Source organism: Myiozetetes cayanensis, unplaced genomic scaffold (genome assembly GCF_022539395.1).
Source record: "Myiozetetes cayanensis isolate MyiCay16 unplaced genomic scaffold, myiCay2020 scf2-11, whole genome shotgun sequence".
NCBI classification, from domain to species: domain Eukaryota; kingdom Metazoa; phylum Chordata; class Aves; order Passeriformes; family Tyrannidae; genus Myiozetetes; species Myiozetetes cayanensis.
The window spans coordinates 63,180,911-63,206,720 of record NW_026087411.1 but is presented as its reverse complement, the minus strand read 5'-3'; the positions used below and the strand labels follow the sequence as shown (position 1 = coordinate 63,206,720).

At 36.9% G+C, this 25,810-nt stretch overlaps 1 protein-coding gene across 1 annotated transcript in view; it reads right to left on the bottom strand.

Annotated features, from left to right (window-relative positions):
- TRDN (triadin) overlaps nt 1-25,810 on the bottom strand; it is a gene marked incomplete at its 5' end in the record, with an annotated part of 185,947 nt that overhangs the window by 83,180 nt on the left and 76,957 nt on the right. Inside the window, 3 exons of the mRNA XM_050315704.1 lie at nt 2,376-2,411; nt 23,243-23,305; nt 24,151-24,213. Coding sequence (XP_050171661.1) covers nt 2,376-2,411; nt 23,243-23,305; nt 24,151-24,213 — 162 coding nt within the window. The remainder of the gene's footprint in view (nt 1-2,375; nt 2,412-23,242; nt 23,306-24,150; nt 24,214-25,810) is intronic.

The following is a 25,810-nucleotide window of genomic DNA, read 5'->3' as shown; positions in this document are numbered from 1 at the left end:
ACTAGATTTATTTGCTCTTTACTAGTGTTTAGTTAATTGCTTTTATTCTCAGGAACTGCCAAAACAGACTGTACTTAAACCATAATAATTTAATGAATTCTCAATGACACCAACTGTCATAAAGGATTTTTGTGTATCAACTAGAAGGTCCTATAAATTCAAATTCACATTTCTGTATTTTGAGAGGAAATAGCTAATCATTTTAATCACAAATCAAGTTGCAGATTAACAAAGAAATGTTAGTTAATCCTTCATATCTGCCACTATGTTATTACAAAGAAAAAGAACATGGCTAAATCAGGAATATAATTTTGAGTTCTTCCCTCTAGTCTTTTGAGAAGTTCATAAAAGATGCATAGTCTGTCTTGTGAAACAGAATGAAAACAAAATATACTTCGAGTGCGTGGGATTGTTTTGTTTCCATCCATTTAAAACCCCACAGTAAATAATTATATCCTAATTTAGTTATTATCACAGCATTGTAATTACTTGGGGTGGTCACACCTTCTCCAGGGAAATATGTAGAAGACCTTGAAGAAGAATTTACTTAGTATTACTTTCCTAAGAGCCAATTCTGGCAGAAGGAAGAGATCCAACTTGCATGTTCTACAAGTGTCAAGATGGATTTAATACAAAATTACAGGACTCTTGCAAGTCCTTTCTGAGCTCTGAGCTAGAGCATGGTGGACAGTGAGACTTTTTTTTACTTTTTGTTAACATCCATGAAAAGAAACTAAGTTAAGATTCTTTTTGTTCTACAAAGATTTTTCTTTTCATTAAAATATTTAAATTTTGAGCAACTGAAATAATTATGATTGGGGAAAAAATAAAATGAAGGGTATGTTTTGTCAGAAATACCTGTAATTTATTTAATTTTAAAATAAATTTTCAGTAGCACTGAAACAAAACTAACTAATGTTTTAAACTTTCTTTTGCAAGCATATGCTTTTCAGTTTGTAATTCACAAATTACTTAAGTACTAAGGACTCTACATATTTATGAACTAGTTTCAGCTGCAAATTTCGTGATGGAGCTGGGAAGTTTTGCTGTGACAGCTGCTGGGGAATTCTCCCATTAAAAGCATCATAAAATGGTTTGGTTTGGAAGGCACATCTAGTGGGCATTAAAGACCATCGAGTTTCAGCCCCCTTGCCACTGGCAGAGACACCTTCCATTAGACCAAATTGCTCCAAGCCCCATCCAACCTGGCCTCAAACATTTCTAGGGATGAGGCATCTACAATCCCTCTGGGCAACCTTTCCCAGTGCTTCACAGCAAGATACAACAGAGATAAACAATAGAGAGTTTGTTCCTAATGTCTAATTAAAACCCTCCCTATTTCAATTTAAAGTCAATAGTCCTTGTCCCTTCACTGTACACCTTTGTGAAAAGTCCCTCTCCAGCTCTCCTGTAGGCCACCTTTGGGGGCCCAAATTAATAGATCTTTTACGACCTACTTGCAAACAGGCAGTTATTTCACTAACAGGCCATTACTTGTAAAATAAGTCTATTGAAACTTTTATTCAATATTCCTGAAAAATTTGAGTAAGAAGTAAATGTATAAGATTTTGTTGATTGTGAAAAGAAATATTTTAATAAATTGCTGCAAATCAGAGGATGGCAGGAGATTAATCTGCCATACATGTCAGGAAAGATCATACATGGAAAGTCAGTGCATTCTTTAATCATGAATTTGAATGAGATTTTGAAGCCTCATAGTTTTCCTAATTTTTCCTGTATACTGTACTTTCAGAACAGAGAGCTGAGCAGATGAAGTCTTACCAGAGAAACTGTCTTACTATCCTTACTATGCTGAGGTATTGATGCTTGCAAATTTCTAGAAAAGGAAAATGTAAGTTAACGATATCACATTCTCAGAGCATTTTGTGGTTGTTTTTGCAGAACAGCCCAACTCCCATCTCTCTTCAGAAGTCTCTCAAAAGTCTGTGTTGAAATCAGAAGTAACTAGGTAGGCAGAACCTTGTGCATTTGTGAAGATAAATTTGGTGGTCTTCAGCATGTTGAACTCTCAGCCTTTTCAGCTCATTTATGAAAATTGCTGCCACTGAGAGCATTTTTTGCTGACACTTCAAGTTGACGTTTCCTTTCCTAGGAAACTTTTGGTTTTTAAGACAGTGATAGGGAAGAGGGGAAGGCAAAACTGTCAGTCACAAAGAGGAGTGCTGAATTAAAAGTAGGATAAGAATGGATTTAGAAAATAAGAGGCAGCTGAAGTTTAAACATATCAGTTTTCAATTATAAATGGTGTAACTGCTTTTTTTGTATTTTCAACAATTCATTAACTATTATTTTTGGATTATTGAAATGTACTCTTTGAAATAGCATGGCATATAAAAGAGACAGTAGTTTCTTACTTTTGAGTTCTTTGGACACATCAGCTTCTTTTTTATCTGTAAGATAAAACAAACAAAACAAAAAACACATATGCATGAAACATAGAAAAGATATAGACAGATAGAAAACTGCAGCATGTACTTTAAAGGTGAAACAGCTTATTTACTGCAAAGAGCATTTGAATGATACAATGACTCAATTCAGTTCAGTTTCTTTCATGGTACAGTTACACTAATTTAACCCTAACTGTAAATACAGCAAAACCTATGATAGTATGAAAAATTTTGTTTATTTTCTGTATAGCAATCCCTGAGATTTGACATGTGGTTGAGTTATTGTGGTTTACATGTACTGGCTGAGCTATAGTTACTCACCATGTGCGCATTGTTAAGATGTGTAAATGCAAGGGAAGATGTGCTAGGAGACTAAGTATAGAGATGTACTGAAAGGCACTCTTTTCTTACAGATCTTACAATCATACAACTGAGATGTAGTTTAGAAGGCTTCCAACCTAACACCTTTGGAACCTGGAGAAACTCAGCCAGTCTTACATATGGACCATGTAAAAGTAGACAAAATCTGTCCCTGGTTGATTTAAATAAAATTTAAATGACTTAGATATATCAAAATGCATCATGGCCAGGAAGTTTACCATAATGACTTAACTAGGCTGTTCAGTCTCTCTTCACTTAAGGTAGCATTTTTGTGACAATTTTTGTAGGACTTTTTTTCATATGGTTGAGAGATTTGGAATCCTTACTAAGGAGATATAAGTGGGCAGAAATGCTCAGCGATAGCTTCTCCACTACAATTTTTTTTGCTACCTTGGGGCTTTTAAATGGGTACACAAATCATCCATTTTTAGGAACATACTTGGAGTCTCACATACCTTTTTCACTAGTCTCACTCTTACAACTAAGAAATGGTCCATGGAGATCCTGTGAGACAGGAGCAAAGGGGTGCATAGAGCAGTGGTAGAAGTTAGTCCCCTGGGCGGCTATGAGGAAATTAACATCCTCTCTAATAATCTACAGTGAGTCTGAGATATAGGCAGGACAATGCTTATGCCCACAGCATATATGAAGGACAAATGAATTGTGCTCTTAAATACTAACATAAGAAATACTTTCAGGGCAGAAACTGCCAAATTAGGTTGCCTGCAAACCCAGGACTATCCCATTACTGCTAAAAATAGGAAGTTGTTTCAGTTTCTGTTGCTTCCTAAATTGCCATGAAGAAGTTGATATGAGATAAGGTAATGCAAATGACTGTGAAGTAGTCTAATAAAAAATCTTGAAAAATTTGGAGGAAAATACATTTCTACTCGGGTGAGATGCTGTTCTGAACTGAAATGTTTCTAGGTTAATCCTCTACTTCCCCTAACTCTCTGTGAAAGCATGTTTTGCAGGCATAACTTCAAAGTATGATAATTACCACATTTAGATGAAATTAATCATGAGGTAGCTTTTAGCCACGTTATCTGGCTAAGGAGCCTACTGAAACCTTCAAGAAGTGCCTATTAGTTGCCAGATATGGAAATTTTGAAAGGTATATGTTGCAGTGATATGAATCATTTATCAAAATAATCTTCTATTGCTGGAGGTTATAAAAAATAAATAAATTGACAGCATCATTTACAATAACAGACTGGATCTAAATAAAGCCCTCAGGTTCTTTATTTCCTTTTTTCATATAAGCTATCATTTATTAGGACAACATACTTCCATATATTTTAAACCCATAATTTATGTTCAAAGAATCAGTGTGTTTTCCCATCATCTGAAATACATAACATATAGTAAATGCTGAGTAAAAAGCTGGACAATTTTTTCCAGTAAGAAAATCTTATAATTTGGGGGGTTTGGTGTATTTTTGTTTTGTTTTTAAAGTGCGGAAAAATTACCAAAAACTTATTCCAATAGCACATATTTGTATGAAAATGTAAATGTTCTTACACTTACAACACTTCTTTTCAAACTGAGGTGCCTAACATCTGATTTCTAAAGCTATATTTAACCAAATAGGCTGCAATGATTTACAGAGGAAGTTTCGTAGGATCCTGAGTGGTAGAGGTTCCTTTAAAGGTATATAGTATTTACATCTGTGCACCTCATACTTGAATGAAATAAATTACCTAGCTGCAAAGAAATGAACAATTGATAGATCTTACAGAAGGAGGGAAAACTGATTAGAACTTCTGAAGTTCCTAAATGTAGTTACCTGTTATAAGGCAACAATATCACATAACTAAACAACTCAAAGGAAAACAGTACCAAAAACGAATTGAGCAGTGAGTTAATTTGTGCAATTTAAGATAATGAGCATTTTGTCTCATTCATTTTCGCTTTGCACAGGTTTAGGGTTTAACTTTTGAACTATGGGAGTGTGCTTGGGGAATGTAGCTTACACTACATTAGGTTTTAATATTTATTATGTCTTTTTCTTAAAAACAACAATAAACTCACTGGCCTCTTGGTGGGTCTGATTTTTCATGTTACTTAAGAAGATGGTTTTCCAGACCAAATTAACTTTTATTCAAGCACTAGTATTGGACAACCTATGAACATTATCCTAAACACATCAACCTAGAAATACCAATCAACCTAGAAAGTATAATCTGCAGACCTCTAGGTAATTTCCTCTTTAAAACTTTACATCTGAAGCCTGGTACAGGAAAGGCAAATGCATGACATGAGAATGATTATTACACTTTTCAGAAGCCATGTAATTTCATTAGGACCTGTATAACATCCGAACATCAGTCTAAGTGCCCTAGCAGCCTTGACCACTAGTAAGGTCAAAAGTATTGTGATTATCCTTGGTATTGGTGACAGAACTATTTGATATCCAACAATAGGGCAGGGCATGCATTTTATTTTCAGGAAAAGCCACATTTATACTACAATATAAAACAATAAAAACCCCCAACCCATTAGTAGACTTACAATAGGAGATAAGGCCTTCAAAATCTGATGCTTTTGATAATTTGGTGCCCAAACTGAAGCAGTCATTTTTTCAGAAGTTTTTGAGAACACGTTTGATATTCAGGTCTTCTTAAAGGGTTTATGTAAATCACAAAAATATTGTGCAGTCCAAAATTTTGGGTACCTCTTGGAACCCTAGCCATTACCTTTTCTTGAAAGAACATGTAACAGACTTTAAAAGGCTAAGCACCATAGCTGATAAAATAATCTTTCAGCTGTGGAGTACTCTGAAGCACCTTTTTCTTTTTACAGTTATTCTATGGAGGTGTTTGAAGACAGTTGTATTCTGGTCTATATTCTCAAGAAGCAACCATGTTTGTACAATCTCTACTCTTCTCAGGCGAATGAACAGGTTTTTCTTTTATTGACTCTTGCGAAGACTAAACTACAACAATACTTAAAAAAATATTTTATTAAAAACCACCAAATATTTAAACAATATGATCTGACTTTGTTCTTATCTGTACAGGCTAAAAGGATCAATTTTGAATTCAAACTAAGAATGAGCATTTGGCAGGCAGCACAGATGTATCTCAGCAGAACAGCAAAGCAGTATTTTATTTTTTTGCGTCTTTTTAGCACATAGCTCAATCTTTTCCTCAGGCCTTGTTCAAAATTCTTTTGAAGTAAACTAGCAGTACACAGTAACTGCAAGTGATATCTAAACTACACATGGGACAAGAAAAAAAATATCTCCAAGCTTATATAGTGCCTTTCATGCCAGTGAGTCCCTAGGAGGTTGGTAATAAGCTATTAGACAAGAATGCCCCAGTACTCTGGTACAGAGTATGGTTATTTGAGTTTAAACAAACTGCCAAAATGGAACATTTCAAACACTTCTCTGAAGTGAATTCCAGATCTGGGGTTCACAAAACTTTTACACCCCTTTTAGCAACAGATTTATAATACAGTGTACATTGTACATTTCATTACAGGAGATCTTCAGCAGCTCCATACAACCTATATTTTTAATATCTAAAAGGAAGTTCTCGAAATAAATGGGTCTCAAATCGCACTTTCTTGACAGGCTTCTCTGTGCCTTTTCCTTCTAAAAATCTCTCAAACACATATAAGGGTATTAAAAATTAAATTAACAGTATTATTCAGATAAGTGAATATTTCAGAGACAGTATATTGATAGCTCAGATAATGATACACTGTTTAAAATAGCTGGCTAAACCCCCTCTTACTATTGGAAGTATTATTGTTTATGTTGTATCTAAACCAACCTTTTTACCTGGAAGCTTCCCAAAGAACATGACAGTAATAACAAATTTACAAACAGAAATTCATTTCAACATCAGTGGGAAATCACAGTGTCCAAACTGAATGGTAGCTAATATCCTAATCAAACATAGTGTAACTGAATAGATTCCTCAGTGGATGATCTGGACTAAGTACCAACACCTTAGAGAATTACTAGATGCCTCTGAAAGACATGGTTCACTGAATCAAAAACTAAAGAGAAATTTAAAATGTTAAAGGAGTTACTAAGGGAGAAATTTTCACCCTAAGCCTCAGCTAACACTTTTTACTTTCTCTGTCTTTAGTTGATGATCATGTGCTAGAATGGACTTAATCAAACACCACTGACTGGCTAATGGGTCTACATGTACCCATAGAAAGTAAGTTGTGTAAAGAAGATGCCTCACACAATGTGACCACAGCTCTCAAAGAAGAATGTTCCTAATAAGAGTCACACAAAGCTATGCAACATTGCTTGGTTCTTACTCTTTATTTTGCCTTAGGTATTCCATTCATCTTGTGATTAAAAGTGGGAGAAGAAAAAGAGAGGAGGGAAGAAAAATGAACAGAAACTTCAAGAATCAGAGAGAATTGTGTTTTTTCCAGTATCATTAAGTTTTTCCAGTATCTCAAAATCAAAATTGTGTTGATTTTCAAAAAGAAAAATAAATAATAAAAAATAATAATAATTAAAAAAAAAGGCTCCTGGCTGTCATTACTGAGCAAAGCAAAATCGAGTGCCAGCTTCAGGAGCTTGATTCTGGCTTTGCAAGTGCAATACAATAGCAGAGCTTTTATGACACCACACCCTGCAGGTATGACAGCTAATGTTTCCCTTGCTGCCCTGAGCAAGAGTTCACAAAAGTGGAAATAAAAATGGTAGCAGGTGGCATCTGAAGGCTGAGAACTTCCATCGTGTGAATAGAAAACATAATTAAAGTGGCCTAGAGACCAGTCTCACTACAGTCTGTTCCCAAGCTAGCAGATGTACCAGAATTTAAAAACAATTTATTAAGTAGCAAGATTTGCAGTTAATGTGATTTACAGTGCTAAAAGAGGAAGACACCCCAGATAGCTGAGCATTTTGAAAAATAAGCTTCTGTTGAGCATATAGTAACTAAACAAGGATTTTCAAACTTCCTATTAAAATATGCTGTGGTCAAACATTTCTTTTTTTCATTTACTTGGAGTTCTTAAAACTAGTTTTCACAATACAGTATTGATTTCAACTAATATTACAATAATTCTGAGAAGTGTTCAATTCTGAACTGTCTTTAAGAATTTCTTACTCAGTTGCTTTTTAATTTACATTATTTTTGATAATTTTACACTAATTACATGGCATTAATGAAGTTATTTTCACCTTACCACATCTAAAAGTTTTTGGGAATATTTTCTTTATTTTGATTTCAATCATTTCTGAAACAGATGCTCACATATAGGTGCGTTTTCTCACAGTATCTACCCATTCTGTTGTAATGTCTCCATCATAAAATAAAGATTTTAAAAATACAGTCAAAACAATATTGTTTCTTCTTTTCAGTGGAATTAAAACCTAGGAGGCCTCTATCACAACTGCTCATACTAACGTAGGATTAAATTTTTAACATACTTCCCCAAAACCCTAAAATTTGATGTTGGCATAAAAAAGCTGTTTAGAAATATCAACATTTCTCCCACATGCAGAGTTCTGTGTTTGGACCAACACTTGATTTTGTTCCCTATCTTAATCACTGAGCATGGTATTGCCATATGCTCTGTGACAACTACTGACAAAACCTCCTCTTGGCTTTCCAAAATATAATTTTTTGGTGAGCATATGAAGGGCACCTCACTGTACCAAAGAGGCTGAAGATATGCACAAGGGAAAGCAAGGTACTACTGCTTCAGAGTTGTTCCTGACCCATTTGGTGATAGCAGGAAACTCCTTGACCAGAGTTTAAATAATTTCCATTGAGAATAACTTGGGAATAATAGGGAAATTTATTGGGAGGGGCCAGTAAGCCTTGAATCTCAAACTTCAGGTTTTGCATTTAAATCTCTAGCCTGCAGAGATTTCCCCATGTGAAATGAGGGGAAACTGCAGATGATGGGTAAAATGGGAGGATGGGGAGCTTCTGAAAGTTAAAATCAAATTTTTCTAAGCAACATGAGACTGTACTATAGGAAAGAATTCTTAAAAGGTACTGATAACCCATGTGGCATATAAAGAGGCTTGAATAATGTAGGACTATGAAAAAGGAGTTAATTAGCTAACATTCCTCTGTTGTTGATTACAATAGAAAATTGGTGATAGTATTTAAAGTTTGACAGATCATTTTTCATTGGAGCAGGAAAAATCAAGCCCTTCTATCCACTCTTTGTTAAGGGTGCCTTCTTACCTCACCATAACCTCTATTTCCTCCCCATTCACAGTAACAGGTTTTTTGAAATTTCTGTGGTGTCTTCAAGTCCCTTCTGATTAACCCTTGCATGTGTTGCTTCTCCTCTGTGCTATCTCTTTGCACCATCGTGTCTATCACCATTTATAAAGCAGCTCTATATTCTACAGAGCCAGTGAGTGCCTGCAAACCCTGAACAGCAGAGCATCAGAGGCAGGTAGTAGCCTAAAGCCCATAGAGATTTCCAGAAAGTGGTTTGGCAATGCACATGGGTGAAATACTAAATGTTACCTCAAGCAGATTTCCCAAGATCCTTAAAAAAGTTCACCCAATAGAGTAAAAAATAAGGCAAGTAGAAGAGGAACGTGAGCAAACAAGTGATTCAGTTACAGTCAAAAACAGCCTGCACTTTGGGAATGGCCAGTTTCAACTGTACCAGTGATTCATGGTTCAGCTAATTGGTGATTTCTCCTTTCTACTTTGTACTTGCTGGAATGGATTGAGTCTCTCCCCCACAGCCACAGAAGAGGTGGAAACATGTTCATGTCTGTGTTAAATGCATGCTCATGCACAAACAGTATCCTGGCTTGTATCAGAACTCCTGTGGCCAGGACTAGGGTAGTCATCATCCCCCTGTACTCAGCACTGGTGAGGCTGCAACTCAAATCCTCTGTTCAGTTTTGGGTCCCTCACTGCAAGTAAGACACTGAGGTGCTGGAGCACGTCCATAGAAAGGCAACAGAGTTGGTGAAGGGTCTGGAGCACAAGCCACATGAAGGCCAACTATGGAAACTGGGGCTGCTTAGCTTGGAGAAAAAGAGGCTCAGGGGAGGTGGGGGAACCTTATCACTCTGTACAATGACCTGAAAGGTTGCAGCGAGGTGGGTGTCGATCTCTTCTCCCAGGAGACAACAAGAAATAGGACAAGACGAAATGACCTCAAGCTGTGCCAGGGAAGGTTTAGATTGAATATTAGCAAAAAATTCTTCACAAAAAAGGTGGTCAAGCATTGAAAGAGGCTTCCCAACAAAACAGTTGAGTCATCATCCCTGGAGGCATAGAAAGAAGCGTACATGTGGCACCTGGGAGATATGGTTTAGTGGTGGGGTTGGCAGTCCACCTCTGCAGCAGAGTTTAAGATTGGACTCAATCTTAAAGGTCTTTTGCAACCTAAAAGAATCAATGATTCTATGTTTCCTTCTGTACTCATCAGGCATGGTTTAAAAAAGCAAAACTTCTGGAGCATGATACGTGATCACAGTCATCCACACGCAGGAAGCTGTAAGTGGAGTTAATTACAGAAGCTGCAGTCATTTAGGGAAAAGTTAATGGTTTTTTATGCAGCAAATGTGGGTAATAACATTGCTTCCTAAAATATAGGAATCAGATATTTTCCTGGAATAAATGGCCATTTGAATTAGTGCAAATATTATAAAACCAGAAAATTTTCTTCAACATTTTTAATCTTTTCTTGAAATTACATGGGGGATGCACTCTCTAATTTTTAATTAATAAAGCTCAGCACCAATACTTTTTGAAGGATTCAGAGGAGAAGTTTGGGGTTTTTTTGCAGTCAGAATAAGCTTTTTTAAGTGCATTTATGCTATGCATCCTTGTGCTACTCTTTCTGTACTTTTCAACATATTTCCATTTCTTTCTGTTGGATAGATAGATGTACAGATGTATATGTACAGATGTACACATATAGATACATAGACATTATCAAAAGGATGAAGACATTTTTCATATTTTTGATGCAGTCACCATTCTCACTCTGTGAAAAGAGAGATCTTAAATAATGAAATGTCTGTCTGTTCATCTTTATAGATGACACGCTACTCTAATTACACTCTTGTAAGTGAAGTAGAATCTATGAGAAAGGAACCTCATGCAGAAAATATGGCAATCAAGCTAAAAATCAATGCTTTTATAACCACAGTTATGTATGGTTCCTCTGTTAAAGAAGATTTTCCTCATCATTCAATAATACTTCATCTGACTTAGCCTCTCAGAGTTACATATAGCAAAGCCACAAAACTGGCTCTGCTTCTTGGAAAAACATATCAGGAGAACAAACATGGCCATTGGGAACATTTATTGAAAGGTTAAACAATTGTAACTGAGACTGAAGTGTAAAGGTTGTCTGATATAAGAATCTTTCTAGGGGAAAGGTACACAAGAGACTGAAGTATACTTTCAAATCACTGACATGAATGTCTTTATCCACTATGTGCTCATCAAAGTTTACTTAAAGCTTTTAAAGCTTCATTTCAAGGTCAAGGGGAAAATTTCTTTTTGTTTTTAAGAGTAAAGCAAAAGAAAGGAAAGAAAATCAGTCTGATCCCAGACTCTGAGTATTCCTATTGACTAATTTTCCCTGTGAGTCAAGCCTTCAACTTGTCCATGAAGCAACAGCAGAAAATAGATAGCACTGCATAGCTATGTCATTTCAACCTGCCCGATGCATCTGTGCATGGATGTTTAACACAGAATAATTATCTGAAATATCAGGCCTGCTGACTCAGATGCACATCTTATTCTGAGGACAAAAAACTTTTTCCTTCATTAAAAAGATTAACTTTGTGTTGTTTGAGGCATAGGCATATTCTAATCCTGTTATTTCTGGATGTGACTGGAAAAATAAACATTACATTAATTCCCAGACCAACTTAAACAGGGTTGGAGTAATAAATTAGATTCTTTAATCAAAACTATGCCACCCAGCTGCTTGCACAGCACAGGTAGTGCATTCTACATATTTGAAAGACCAAAGGCAAACTGTTTATTTGGTTACCTGTGCGGACTTTAGGTTGAACATGTATCACCTTCTAGCTTGATTATTCTTAGTATCACCTATCCTCAAAAAGTTCTCTGTGAGACTGACAATAGTGTCAGAAGAGGTTGTCTGTCAGAAACTTCTTCCTTAAGAGGCTTAGGGAACTTTTTCCCTTCTTCTGAAACAATTTCTACCCTTTGTTCAAGGAAGATTTTCTTGCCAACCTACCAAAAAGTGGGTTACTAATATAAGCCCAAGCCCTTTTATCTGCATTTATTAAAGGGTTAAAATTTCTAATTCCTTGCCAGCCAGATCTTACCAATATCATTCAACTTTCTCGCATCGCTGCCTACTTCGTGTAGTCAAAAATGGAAAAGAACAAACACAAAACACCAAATCCGGACTGAGCAATACTCAGCATAGCCTTGAAAGCACTAAACTCCCACTAGTCAGCAAATGGGTGACTGAAAAGTACATCAAACTTATTCATCTGCTACTAACATTTAATGGACAGGGCAGGTACTGCAGATAGTGAATATTCACCTTCTTCTATGTTAGAGCTTTCTTGGCAAAACACATGGAGGTGGGTGTGGGAAGACAACGGGGGGTAAAGAGCTAACAGTATGGAAATTACAGGGGGAAATAGGGTTGCTATTCCCTGGAAGAAGTATGGTCAGCATACTCCACCTCCCTCACATAATACAATCTAAGGGGGACTAAATGGAGAGTGAAGTGCAGTGGAGACACTGCAACCAGGCTCTGTCAAAACCCTTGCAGAGGAAGGAACTTGGTAATATTTTTCTAGCTGATAAGCTGCATAGCAGCTTGAAACAAGGGAGATAAAGAAAGATGTCCTGCTGTTGAATCAGCAACTGTGGCAAAAATCACTCTCCTTGGACTGATGTATGTCACCATCCCAAGGTTATCGCAGGTGCAATACTGAGAAATCCGCCCCCAAGGTACGACCACCCCTCACTGACTAAAGTCACTCAAGCTCCACCTAAAAGTAAATAAATAGTATAAAAGTAAGTTAAGAATGGGATAAGTTAGGGAAGACTCCATTGTAACTTCTGAGATCAATCAATGGACTGAACTTGTCTTCTTCCCCATACGGGTACCTATTGGTTAAGAACCGTACTCTATGCATGCTGGAAGATTATCTTTTTGGTATATTACTTTGAATACATTGTGCAATCAGATACTGTCACTGGAAATCCTTGAACCTTAACCTGTCACAATTTTATTAATAAAGAGTGTTATTCTGTAAATTGTTGATGTGAGTCCTTCACAGGCACTAGCGGCTGCTGGCAGTGGGTAAATGTGTGGAGAGTCACATGTATGGTATGTGATCCTGAACAAGTCAGTGGATCACCTCTGGTCCAGTGAACTGCTCGGTGAGGAGTCCCCATAATGGGACACTGACAGACTGGTCAGGAACAAGGGTCTCAGCTTTCCTGGGGTGCTGACAATCTAATCAAACATTAGGAGTTTAAGCAAATCTCCTCTTTTCATGTGACAGTGGGCAAGGATGGGAAGGGAGATGCAGTTTCCTCTAAAGTTGATACATAGTGAATGAAAGAGGAAATCAGCTTTTCACTTAGGTTCACCACATCAATTGCAATGAAGACTCAGTCTTAGATTGAGTCAATTCTTATTGCCAGGTGGAAGTCAGGAAAAGCTTATTTATAACTCTTTCTCTCTTTGCATTTCATTGAATTTCTAGCTCTTGAACATTGAATCCTAACCGTGTCCTGGAATGGCACAAGGGTTTGGTTTTGTTTTGGTATAAATAGTACTACTATTCCCAGCTGAAGAACTCTTGCATCTCTAAAGAGCTCTTTCAACACCATAGTGACCTTGCAACCTCTGTACGTTTTTACAAAAGCAGTTCAGGGTCTCAGTTCTCACAGAAAATCGCTGGGAATTATGTGTCTGGTCTTCTGTGACATGTTTGTAAATCCCACCTGGTGCCATGCTACGTCTTTAGGCACACTTTGAAATCATGTTGTCGATCACTGATGATAATGGAGCACAGAATTCAAAGTCCACTGAGTGCTTTGAAGTTTCAGTGTACGGCATATTCAAACTGCCTTTTGTCTTCTTTCAGGAAGAGACTTCCTTAACAGCCAGTCATATGGAGTCCATGGGAATTGCCTTTCTGCTGTGTTTGCATCTCTACTCTGCTGGATGTTTTGCCTTGTCCCTCACTATGCCCCTATGTTTATTCTTCTTTTTTTATCTTGTTGGGGAGATACAATTTGATTTGTACTAAATAGCCCTGTCTGTCCTGATGATTTCTGGAGAGTCAGCTAGAAAAGCAGACTTTTGATTTTCCATGGAAGACTAAATACTTAGAGGATGACTACCAGTCATGTGTTCAGCTTACAAAGGCTTATAAAAGTAATGCAGAAAGGAATTTCTGTTTTTCCAATTGTCTCCAGCTGCATTCCTGCATTGACTCTTCACTGCATTCTCTTGTAGTTTATCATGTGTATCTCTGAGGATACACCTCCATAATGCTCAAGGCTAGAACACACCATCAGGTTATCTAGTCTGACACTTTGTTGTCAGACTCCTATATTTCAGCTAGGCAACTTTTCAGGCTGATCTGTATCTTCCATTAGGTAAACAATCATCTTCTGCAGACACAAGGGAAAGCAATACCCACTCTGTGCTGTGGTAGTTTATCACTCTTAGTGTTAAGAACATGTACCTCATTTTCAGTTTGGATTCAGTTAGCTTCAGCTCCCAGTCATTCTTTCTTGTTTAACTCTCCCTTACTATATTAAAGGGAGCTATTGTAACCAGAATCCTTCTTTTTTTTTTTTTTTTTTTTTTTTTTTTGCAAAGGTACTTGGTATCCACAATAAAAAAGTCACCTCTTTCTGAAGAGATGAATAGAATACTTTATTCTCCTGCGTGAAAAAATCCTTAATTTGTAAATAACCTGAGTGAGTTTTTTCTGGTTTTTCTCCGCTTTGGACATGCAAGTTCCAGTCTCTTCATTGCCTTGTACACAGGTGATGCGTGGCCATGGTCAGTGTCTCCTGTTACAAGATTTATAATTTCATGGCTGTATGAAAAAATATCAACCTCAATTTGAAATTCACCTTGTCAGTTTTAAAGTTACTTTCCAGATATAAGTGGCAATGTAACGCATGAGGCAGTAGGGAATTGGGCCCTGAGGTTAGAAAGACTATATTTGGGTGTCACAAGAGAGCATAACTCAGAGTAATGGGATAAAATTAAGCAAGGGAAAATTTAACCAGACTAGAATGAAATACTTCTTAACTGTGAGATCTATTAGGTTGTAGAATAATCTTCTGTGGGAATTGATGGAGGCTTAGTTACTTCAGACATTTAGAACTTAACTGGTGAAAGCACTTGAAGATATTCTGTCAGGAATTATCCTGCATTGCCAGAAGGAAGGATTAGATGACCTAGTAGGTCATTTTCATCTCCAATTTCTGTGATTTTTGTTGTACAAAGCCCCACAAACTAGAAATTGTTATCAAAGTCAAAAGATGCTGCTAACCCCTGTTTGTGTCAGAGAAAAAAGAGTGAATTGCATCACTTGCTGGTAACTGCGTGGGAATCCTAATCTAGTATTTCTATGGGTCAGTAAAAACAGCTAGTTCTGAGAGCTGCATGATAGTTTGTCTGAAAGCAGAAGCATCTATTAATGCAAAAATATCAGGGGAAACAGCATGTGAGTTATGAGCAGGATCCCATAGAAGGGCCTGACATGCCTAATAATGTCATGAGTAAGTTTTTAGTCAGGAACGGATCGACCTGTAGTAGAGTAGATGAAACCTTAAGCTGCAGTCATCCAGATGGGAAAATCAGATGGTTTTTATAGGCTTTGGTGTATAGGCATTGATTCATACAATTCACATTACTAATTGAAGTAATAAGTAAGATTAAACCAAAACCAGGGTCTTTGCTAAGGGTTGAACACACAACAAGCCAAACCATGACCTCTACAGAAATATACAAGTGGATGATGAGTCTAGCAGAGAAAGCTGCCAAAAGAATATCAGTAAGTAACACCGTAGAGAAGGATCACGCAGTTCTAAGGTCCATAAGTCGTTCTTCCTTGTTTTTTGTGTGTGTGTGCTTTAAAGTGGTTTGTTCCCAAATTTGCTCTCAACCCATAACACAGGGCACTCACTTAATTATTGTTCTTATTCATTCATCTGCATGAGGAATCACTAGGCAACTCATTGCTTATTTTTTCTGTTGATTAATTTTTACATTTGTCTCTTCTCCTAATCTCTCTAAATATACCTACAAATAAACTTGAACTACAGGTTCTTGTGCTGGGTTTGAGTGGGATGGAGGAGTTAGTTTTCCTTATAGCAGACTGTATGGTGCTGTGGTTTGGATTTGTTGGTCAAACGTTGTTGACACATCAATGTTTTGGCTATTGCTGAACAATGTTTGCACATCATCAGTCTTCTCTTTTTCTCACTCTGCTTGCCCCTGCTGGAGGCTGGGGAAAGGCTGGGAGGAGACACAGCTGAACTAAATTCACCAAAGGTGTATTCCCTACCATATAATGTCAAGCTCAGCAATATGAACTGAGGGTAGAGAAAGAACAGGGGAAGTGTGGCCTCTGCTCCAGCTGGCTTGGCATTGGTCTGCTTGGTGAGGTGGTAAGTGATGGCCATTGTACCACTTGTTTTTTTCCTCTTTCTTTCATTTATTGAACTGTCTTTGCCTCAACCCATGAGTTTTTTCACTTGTCGCTCTTCCTGTTCTCTTCCCTGTCCTACTGGTGGGTGGGGAGTGAAGGAGCAGCTGTGTGAGTGTTTAGCTACTGGCCAGGGTCAACCCAATTAAGTGTCTTTTCCTCATTTAAAAAAAAAAAAAAAAAGCAAAGAAACAGTCAGACAGTGTTCTATCTCTCAAAACTCTGTACATTCTACATGATGTAACAGTTGTTCTGAAAACAGATCTGGCCAATTCAAAAGATGCCATTTTTACCTTCTCCTCATATTTTGTCTAATAAACCACAAGAAAATTTGTGAATAAACATTTTTTTCTTTTCTGTATGTGACCAACCATTTTCAAAATAGCTTGTGCTCTTTTGTTCTGTTTTCATGGTTCCATTTTGTCCCTGAATTGAGACAGCCTCTACATCTCACTGGCTATTGCAGATGTTATTTCAGGTCTTCTTCCAGAAACACCCGTCACTCTACCATCTACTGACATCTATCACATTAGGGAACATGAGGCCCATAGCAGTGCCCAAGCTGGGCTGCTACAGCTGTTAGCCTCTCAGCTGGAAATGTACTCCTGGCAGAGGGCAGGGCAGAGCGAGGGATTTCAAATCCTGTTCTTGAGAGACAACAGAGATGTTTTCCTACAAAAGTCGGCAACTGAAACCCCTATGCTCATCTGAAAAATCTGAGATCAACATTTGGATCCTAGATGTAACATTCAATCCATTGCAGATGGATCATCCCAAAGCATTTCAGGCACTGTGGTGTGCACCCACTTACCTAGATAAGTGGATTAGCCAAACATGGTTTTTTTCTAAGTATAAACTTCTGTTGTAAGTTAATTTTTAATTTTGTGGCAGTAATATTGAAAGTATTTGCATGCCAAAATATTTCTTCTGAGAAGAATGTCACATTTAGATGACATTCTAACACATTTCCATCCATGAAAGCAGTAGGATAAGCAGTGTGGGTGTAGTGGGTGAGATAAGTAATAGGTTCATCATTTCATCAGAAAACTCTTTAAATGGCCTCTTGTGAAAGCAAACAGCAAAAAAAACCCCAGGCATATAGATTGAAAGAAAAAGATGATTTGCCACCAGGTGTCAGTAGTTGTTTTTTTATTGTAATGGAAGGTTTAATATCAAGACCGAAAAGGTAGCAGTTAAGCCAACAGAAGTCACAAAATTAAATGTATTTTTTAAAATTGTTTTTCAGACCAGGACTTAAAAAAAGATCAAGGGAATTTGTCTTCCCGCCTGTATAAAGCACAATAACAAGACACTCTTGGTGTATAAATTTATCTTTTCCCTCCATTGTCTATTAAATCGTAAGGTTTTGTTTGTTTGTTTTGCCTTTTTTTTTTTTCCCCAAATTACACTGTTCTTTAAAGAAAAGAAAGTACAGTTGTTGCAAATGCATCTGGGGTCAATCCATTCAAAAAGTCACTGGGATCTGATGGGTCTTATTTCTTCTTGTTTGATCATCTTCCACTTTGCTCTATCTACCCAGTACTAACATCCTTCCTCCAAAGTGTGGTTAAAGATAGACTTTCCCGCCAGCTACTTGATCTCACTCTGTGGCAGGATAGCAAGAATATGAACCCAGTTCTGTGGCAGTCATAAGGTTCTATTTTCAGCTTTTATGTCTAAGATTTACTTTTAGATTGTTTTTTTCATGACTGCAGAGGGAGTTCACTTGATTTTTACAGTGACATAATTAAAATGTATCTCAGCATTTGTAACTTTAAATCCCCAGAGACTTTTCCTGTTCAGGAGGCAAAGATTTACTGTGAGTATAAAGAGAGACATCACCACTCCTCTCCTCAGCTAACACTGCCTAGTGTGAAACATATGACCCGATATCATGTGTCACAGATACATCTATACCATATTCATGTCTTTATCAATCTGTATGAAGGCATCAAGTGCCCCCTCAGTCAATTTGAGGACAGGTAGAAGTGTTGATCTGCTTGAGAATAGGAAGGCTCTGCAGAGGGATCTGGACAGGCTGGATTAATAGGCCAAGGCTGATGGTATGAGGTTCAACAAGGCAAAGTGCTGGGTCCTGCACTTGGGTCACAATAACCCCATGCAGCACTACAGGCCTGGAGAAGAGTGGCTTGAAAGCTTTCTAGTGGAAAAGGATCTGGGATTGCTGGTTGACAGTGGCTGAACATGAGCCAGGAGTGTGCCCAGGTGGTCAAGAAGGCCAATAACATCCTGGTCTGTCACAGAAATAGTGTGATCAACAGGACTAGGGAAGTGATTGCCCTTCTGTACTTGGTACTGGTGAGGCCACACCTTGAAACCTATGTTCAGTTTTGAGTCCTTCAGTGCAAGAAAATCATTGAGGTGCTGGAGTGTGTCCAGAGAAGGGCAATGGAGCTGGTGAAGGGGCTGGAACAAAAGTTTTATGAAAGGCAACAGAGGGAGCTGGGGTTCTTTAGCCTGGAGAAAAGCAGGCTCAAGGGGGACCCTTATCACCCTCTACAACTACGTGAGAGACGTTGATCTCTTTTTCCAGATAACAAGTAATAGGGTGAGAGGAAACAGTCTCAATTTGCACTGGCGTGGGGGACATAAAAATTTCTTCACTGAAAGGGTGGTCAAACATTGGAGCAGGCAGCCAAGGGAAGTGGTTGAGTCACCAACTCTGAGTATTTAAAAGGTATTTAAAAGATATTTAGATGTGATGCTTAGGGATATCACTTAGTGGGACCTGGCCAAATTGGACTAAATGATTTGAATAGTCTAAAATGATTCTCTGATAGAGGCATCCTCAACACTGGATGTACAACCACGGCAACCTAGTTCCTTGATTTACAGAGGAGCTGTAATGGTGCTTTGTAAGGTCTTGTATGTTCTGTTGGAGGCATGCATGTATCAATACAATAAAATGCAAATCAAATTCATGTTGCCTGATCTGAGATGAGTGGATCTGCACACCAGAACTACTCAGGAAGGTACCTAGGTTTGTCTCCCTTTAAAGGTTTTTCACTAATGTCAGAACCTAGGGATTCTTGAGCACTGCTCCAGCTGATAAAGCCTTATGCTTTATAGAAAAAACGTTTTCTTCCTAAATGTCAGTTGCATTTGCTGATGTCTGTGGTTTATCATTAGGGAAATAGTGAAGGTGTATAAAAATTTGGGTTCTTTAACCAGATAGCATTGGTTTAACTTTCAGAAGATATGTATGAACAGAAGATAAATATGTGAAGAACTGGCCTGGATTATATGTCTGTACCTGAATGTCCCTGTGGGGAAAGTGGACAGAAAGACACCGACTGTCTTTCTAAAGCATTGCTAAGATTTGCTATCAAAAAAATGCAGGAGTGACAGGAAGGAAAGATCATCAATGACAGCTGAGCAGACTTTTAGTTAGGAAATGGTGTGATTATCCAGGTTGACATTTTTATTGCTTTATAAACTCATTTATTACCCATGTTATTTGTTTTGAGAACCAAAAAAAAAAAAAGGGAAAGGAGTTTGCAACAATCAGACTTAAGAGGCAAAGGCTGGCGTGAACATCATTTATAGGAAAGCTGATACAAGAAGGAGCAGAGAAGTTCCAGACTGCTGAGTCTCTGGGAAAGAGACCATCAGAAACCATTCTGCAGGCAAACTATGAGTGGCTGAAAACATCCATCTCTGCATATTTATTTATTTTCATGTAGTGTTGGACACCAAAGCTTTGACAGGGTCAGACTACAGGTTGGACCTCTCCAAGCTGATGTGTCCAAGGCACTGGAATGAACTCCGAGAGAGCCTGGCAAAGGCTTGTCTCTGCCGAGGTGTAGCAAACCCCTTCACAGGGATTTGGAGATGTAGCTCCTTCTGTATCCAGAGTAGCACTGGATAGACTTTTGTAAAATGTTTTGAAGTCTGACTGTGCCAGACCCTTGTGTCTGATGATTATGTTTGTTCAAGTTAGACCTCTGAGTTTGTAACAATGGAATTATCTATTTTTCAGAACAATTAACACAATGCTATTGTATGAGCTGAAGGTTGGAGGATTAATGTGGTTTTATCTACAAGGCACTTTTAAAGGCTAATTAAAAACCATTCAGTTTGCTTTGTACTAAATACTGAGAACATTTCACATTAGATGACTCTTGATCCTCTGAAGAGAGGGATAGAGAGAGAAATGAATGGAGGAAGAGAGAACTGGAGAAAGAATGAGCTGGTATGCAAATAAACAAATACATCATAGGGATGCAGTCAGTAGAAAGCAATAAAAAAATTAATTCTGGTAACACTAGAGATAAAATTGTCTCTTGGACCAGAGGGGCTTATCTAAAATATTAATCTCCATATATATTCAGTATTTGAAATTACAAGTTTTCCTTGTCAGAGGAAGAGAGATGGAGAGGAATAAAGAGAAGTGCTTCTCTCTTAGCATTATTTTAGAGATGTTTTTATCACCTAGTGTTTACAGAGCATCTCCTCCTCTCTCTCTCTTGTACCTGACAGGCTGTATATGGGGAAAGCCTGGTTAATGGGCCTTCTGTCAGAGATGGGTCTTCTGGGAGAAAGTATGCAAGAATATGGAGCAGAGGTGGCACTGGGGTGCCAGAAGGACCCTGGAGCAAAAGGAGCTGCCTGCTGGTACAGGGAAGGATGTGGGTGGTAGTGAGAAGGCAGCTTGCCCTGCAAACACCTTGGCTTCAGGGATTGCAAGTGTCAGGGGAAGCAAAATGAGACACAAAATCAGAGACATCCAGAGGCAATGCAGAATCTGAGAACCAGGGCAAGGATTTTATTTTCCATGCAGTGGTCTCTGCCTAGCCTTTTAAAGGGAAAAGGTAAGAAAACTGAAAGCTGTTTCCTGCTTTTGGATGTTTATCTATGCTGCTGCAGATTCAAGCACTTGGAGGTTCATTTTCTGTCTCTGTCCAAAGCATGTAAATACTATCAGACATTGAAGTGCCTCCTTTCAAAACTGGGTTATGCACTACTATTCTGTTGATCAAATATGGCAATTATTTCAGGCTTAAAACCTTTTAGGGGTAACAATAGGTGCTGCCAATCAAAGTTAGAAAGTACACATGCATTCAGAGCAAGCTGAACGAGGAATAACAGTAACATGTGTAGCTAGAATATATTATGGATTACCATCCTCTTACACAAAGGCTGGTAAACTCTTCAGAAAGCAGCAACCTACAGAGCTAATAAAAGGGATAGAAATGTGCGGATGTCTCGGTTTGTCTAATTTGTGTCTTTCTAGCATTGGTAGGATGACTCACTGGATTTAGCAACTGCTTGTGAAGATGAACATATTAATAACTTCATGCTGTAGCTTTGCCATAAAATGTAATCTTTTACAGTTCTGTATTCTCAAGTGGAATACAAGCTTAGAATCAGAATAAAATTAGAAAAGATATGTGAATTGTCAGCTTATTTTCTTTTTAAATCTGTGTTTGTACATATAAATATGCAACTTAACTTGGAAAAGAGTATTCCCTTTCTACCCCCTCTCTTCTCCAGTGGGTACAACTCCCTACTATAAAAGGCATTTAAATATGGGGCTACCAGGATAGTTCTCGAAGGTAATTTGTATATTTTTATATTGTACCAGAAAGAAACTACCATTTTTCTTCCCATCCATAAACACTTGAATAAGAAAGCTTATGCAGACCATGTAGGATTCAATGGCAAAGAAACCAGCTGCTTATTGACATTTGCATATGTAATCCACAATATTAGTAAACAAGGGGATATAGATCCTTTTGGCTTTTGATAGCATTCAACAGATTTGAATAATCAGAAAACAGAGCAAAAGGTTGCCTTGAGTATGTGGTAAATACAGCTGAATCTTTCAGTCCTATTTTTGACCTTTCTATGTGTTTTTAGGCACTATTCTAGTCTACAGAAAGGTTAATCTAAGTACTTGATGGCTTGTAGGGGGTTATATAGAAAAGTGAGTGACAAAGCAGCAAATAGAATGAGTGTTTCTAGGTATTCAGATGATGACCAAACCGCTAGATTGTTCATTTTTTTTTCTCCTTGATTTTAATGAGACAGTTTCACAGATTGTATCACTTAGTAGAAATATCTTTGCATTTGTGCATCAAACATACTTAGAAATTTACTGAAATAATGGGGGAAAAAATTACAAACTTTTTAGTGTAAACTAGACCCAAATGTTGATTTCTAATCTTATGGAAAAATCTAACTTTTTGTGCATGGCAATCAATTATGTTTAGAACATTCACTAATTTTAACTTTTAAAAAAATCTTTTTTGGGCATGAATAAAGCCTCAGAAAGGTAATTATATATTTTCTACCACATTTACTTGCTTGTTATGTTAATGTCTCTATTTATTACTTAAACTTAAAATGAGCTATATTTGTAAAATAATTCATGGAAAAAGCTACGCTCTCTGTTCAGTCTGTTCATACCATGCACCCTTTGAAACTACTTATGCTTTGGATTGATTTAATGTATAAGGAAAAGCAGTGTTTCTAATGTTTTTTGTAAAAATCCTAAGCTCATAGAACTGAAAATTACATGTATTATATATTTATATATATAATATGCATAAAATATGTATATATGTCATATGCAAAAATACAATATAATATAATAAATATAGACATATTACACATATATATAACTATATAAATATACTGTGATATATATCTCTATCTATGTATCCATATCTCCCACATGGATTCTTAAATGATAATGAATTACATACACCCGTATCTCAGGCTTGAAAGTGCTTATGCTAAATAGTCAGATGTTAACTACAGAGAAAGTCCAAGTTCAATTTCTTACCTGTTTTTTTAATTTCAGGGACAGCTGTCTTCTCATGTGCTTTCTCTTTTTTTCCTGTTTTTTCTAAGATTTAATTAAAGAAAGTAATTTACTATGCTAGAACGCTGAATCATACACTCAAATATGTAGTCAGCCAAGTCCTGGTGGGCACATGCTGAAAAAAGTGTGACTTATTTGGGAGTTTAGTTCAGATTATTCCCCTATAACATTTGCAGCCAACTAGCCACAGAGCAATCAGCTGAAAATGAAAATTAATCAGTATATGCATAAACTATGGATGATTTGGACCCTTAATAATTCATCAAAGGCTAGGTGAAAATCATCAGTGCATGAATGTGGCACCTTTTAGCTTAAGCTCCAGTAGCAATGAGATAATTAAAAAATAATGAATGACTTAAATATTTTCACATGAAACAAGACCTTAGCGGATTTTAGATGCTTCCTGGGAATGAATTATCAAAATATTATTTAGATGGATATCATAGCTTTGCAGTTTGGTCACTGCAAGTTTCAATTGTGATTCTATAAAATAAATAAATAAATGAATAAATTTAATGCATTTTTGGAAAGTGGTGTACCATGAATCTAGTGATATCTTCCATGAGTTTTGTGTACTGCAGTATCACTTTGTTCTACTATATACCAACTCCATTAAATTGTCTAAAAAGCTCATAGATGGCCACCAAAGAGACATTTTATTTGTCAGAAAATAAGTTCAGAAAATATTGGACACGGAACACATCAGACAGATACTGAAGAAGTAACATGCAAATAGTGACTAAGCAACTAAGAGAAGGACAATACAGAGCCAGAAGCATAGGAATAATACAATAGAAAACAAAGAGAAATGAGCCAGGAGTGTGAGTAAAAGCTGAATAAGGCCAGTGAGAAACATTTCCAACTCTTACCTTTCATTTTCGTTTCAGTCTTACTCTTTTTTTCATCAGTTTTCTTCTTTTCCTCTTTCCTCTCTAAAAAAGGAAACAGAAGTTCAGCTGACTATTTTTACATGTATACACACACAAGCCCCTATGTTTGTATGTGTATACACGTACATTTGTTTGTATGTGTATATACATTCACCAACTGCAGTATATTTAGATTTGATAAGCAGGTCACTTACTACCAACAACTCAGAAATACAGCTTAATACTCTGAGTGAATGTGGTGCTAAGGATAGAACTGGAACAAGTATGTACTCCAGATTATTACTTAAGTAACTACTAATTCAGGAAATTATGCCCATTAACATGGTGAAACTAAGAGTTTATTGTGGTGACTCCATAACCATGCACCTGTTCTGCTTCTTTTGTAAAGCCTAACTGAATGGCAGCAAAACTTGAAAGTGGTACTTGGGAACAAGTGTAGAATGTCATTAAAAGCCTGCATATACAATATGTCTTTATAACACCTTTTATGAATTGAATCTTTGAAACAGTCATTACAGGACTTCAGTTATTCACAGAGAGTTGTTGTTAAAACATCATCTACAAAAAAACATGACTTGTTCTTTTAAAAGCATCTGCCTCTATTTTGTCAATTAAAGAATATTTTTCCTTATTTTACAACAAGCTACAACAAATTAATTACTAATTTCATTAATGTGTTTAATTAGAAAATTGAGAGTTTAGCAGAGGGTATGAGGAAGCTGTAATTCTTACTTTTCCTTTGGGAAATGAATCCCTTTTTTGATGGGGAAAAATGCAAGAGTACAAGAGTAGTTAAACTAAGTGCTTTTTTAATTGCTCATCCATAAAAAGCCAAATTTGCTACCTTCAGCTTGTGCTGCATGGCTTTGGGTGTTGATGTAGTTATACATAGTGGAACTAAAATTTTGTGATGTTTTACTGACATATGTGGATAAGAAACCAAGTTTTACTATCTTACAAAAGAGAGAACCATAAACCTTGAAGTAAGTCTTTTCTTTAATTGAAAAATATTTAAGGTATGGAAATCTTTTCAGATCCAAGAAGCAAATATACTCCTATCCTTGCATAAAATTAACATGAAGATAAAGGAAATATAGTAAAAAAACCAACTTACTTTTCACTTCTCTAGGTACCACAATAGACTTTTCTTCTGCATGGAAAAATATATACAAATAAGGAAAAAAAAATTAAAATCTGTACAGCATCTTCTTAAACCAAAATAAATATGTTCAAGTTTGATTTTTGAAAAATTTAAAAATTGTTGGCTTTATAGAGTACATGAATTCCACAATCTGTCCATGGCTGTTTCCTAAATTTTTTATTTTGCCTATCATGGAGGTAATGTATTTACCAACATTCAGGGTCTCCCCAAACCACACTTGTGCTGATTTTCTGACTATAGGATTTAACATTAAGCATAATCTTGATGTGCTACAGCTCTTTCTTGTTTTAAACAGATTTGTTCAAGACATTTCCCTGGCTGTTGTCTTCAGAAAATGAAACAGAAAATCCTTACATGCATTCTGCAGAATGTTTCTCCCAGTGTTTTATGTGCTTAATTCTTCAGGAGTATGCTTTGTGATGCTCAGGTTTCTTAGGCACATATAGAGCATCAGAGCTGTGTTCATCCTCCACTAAC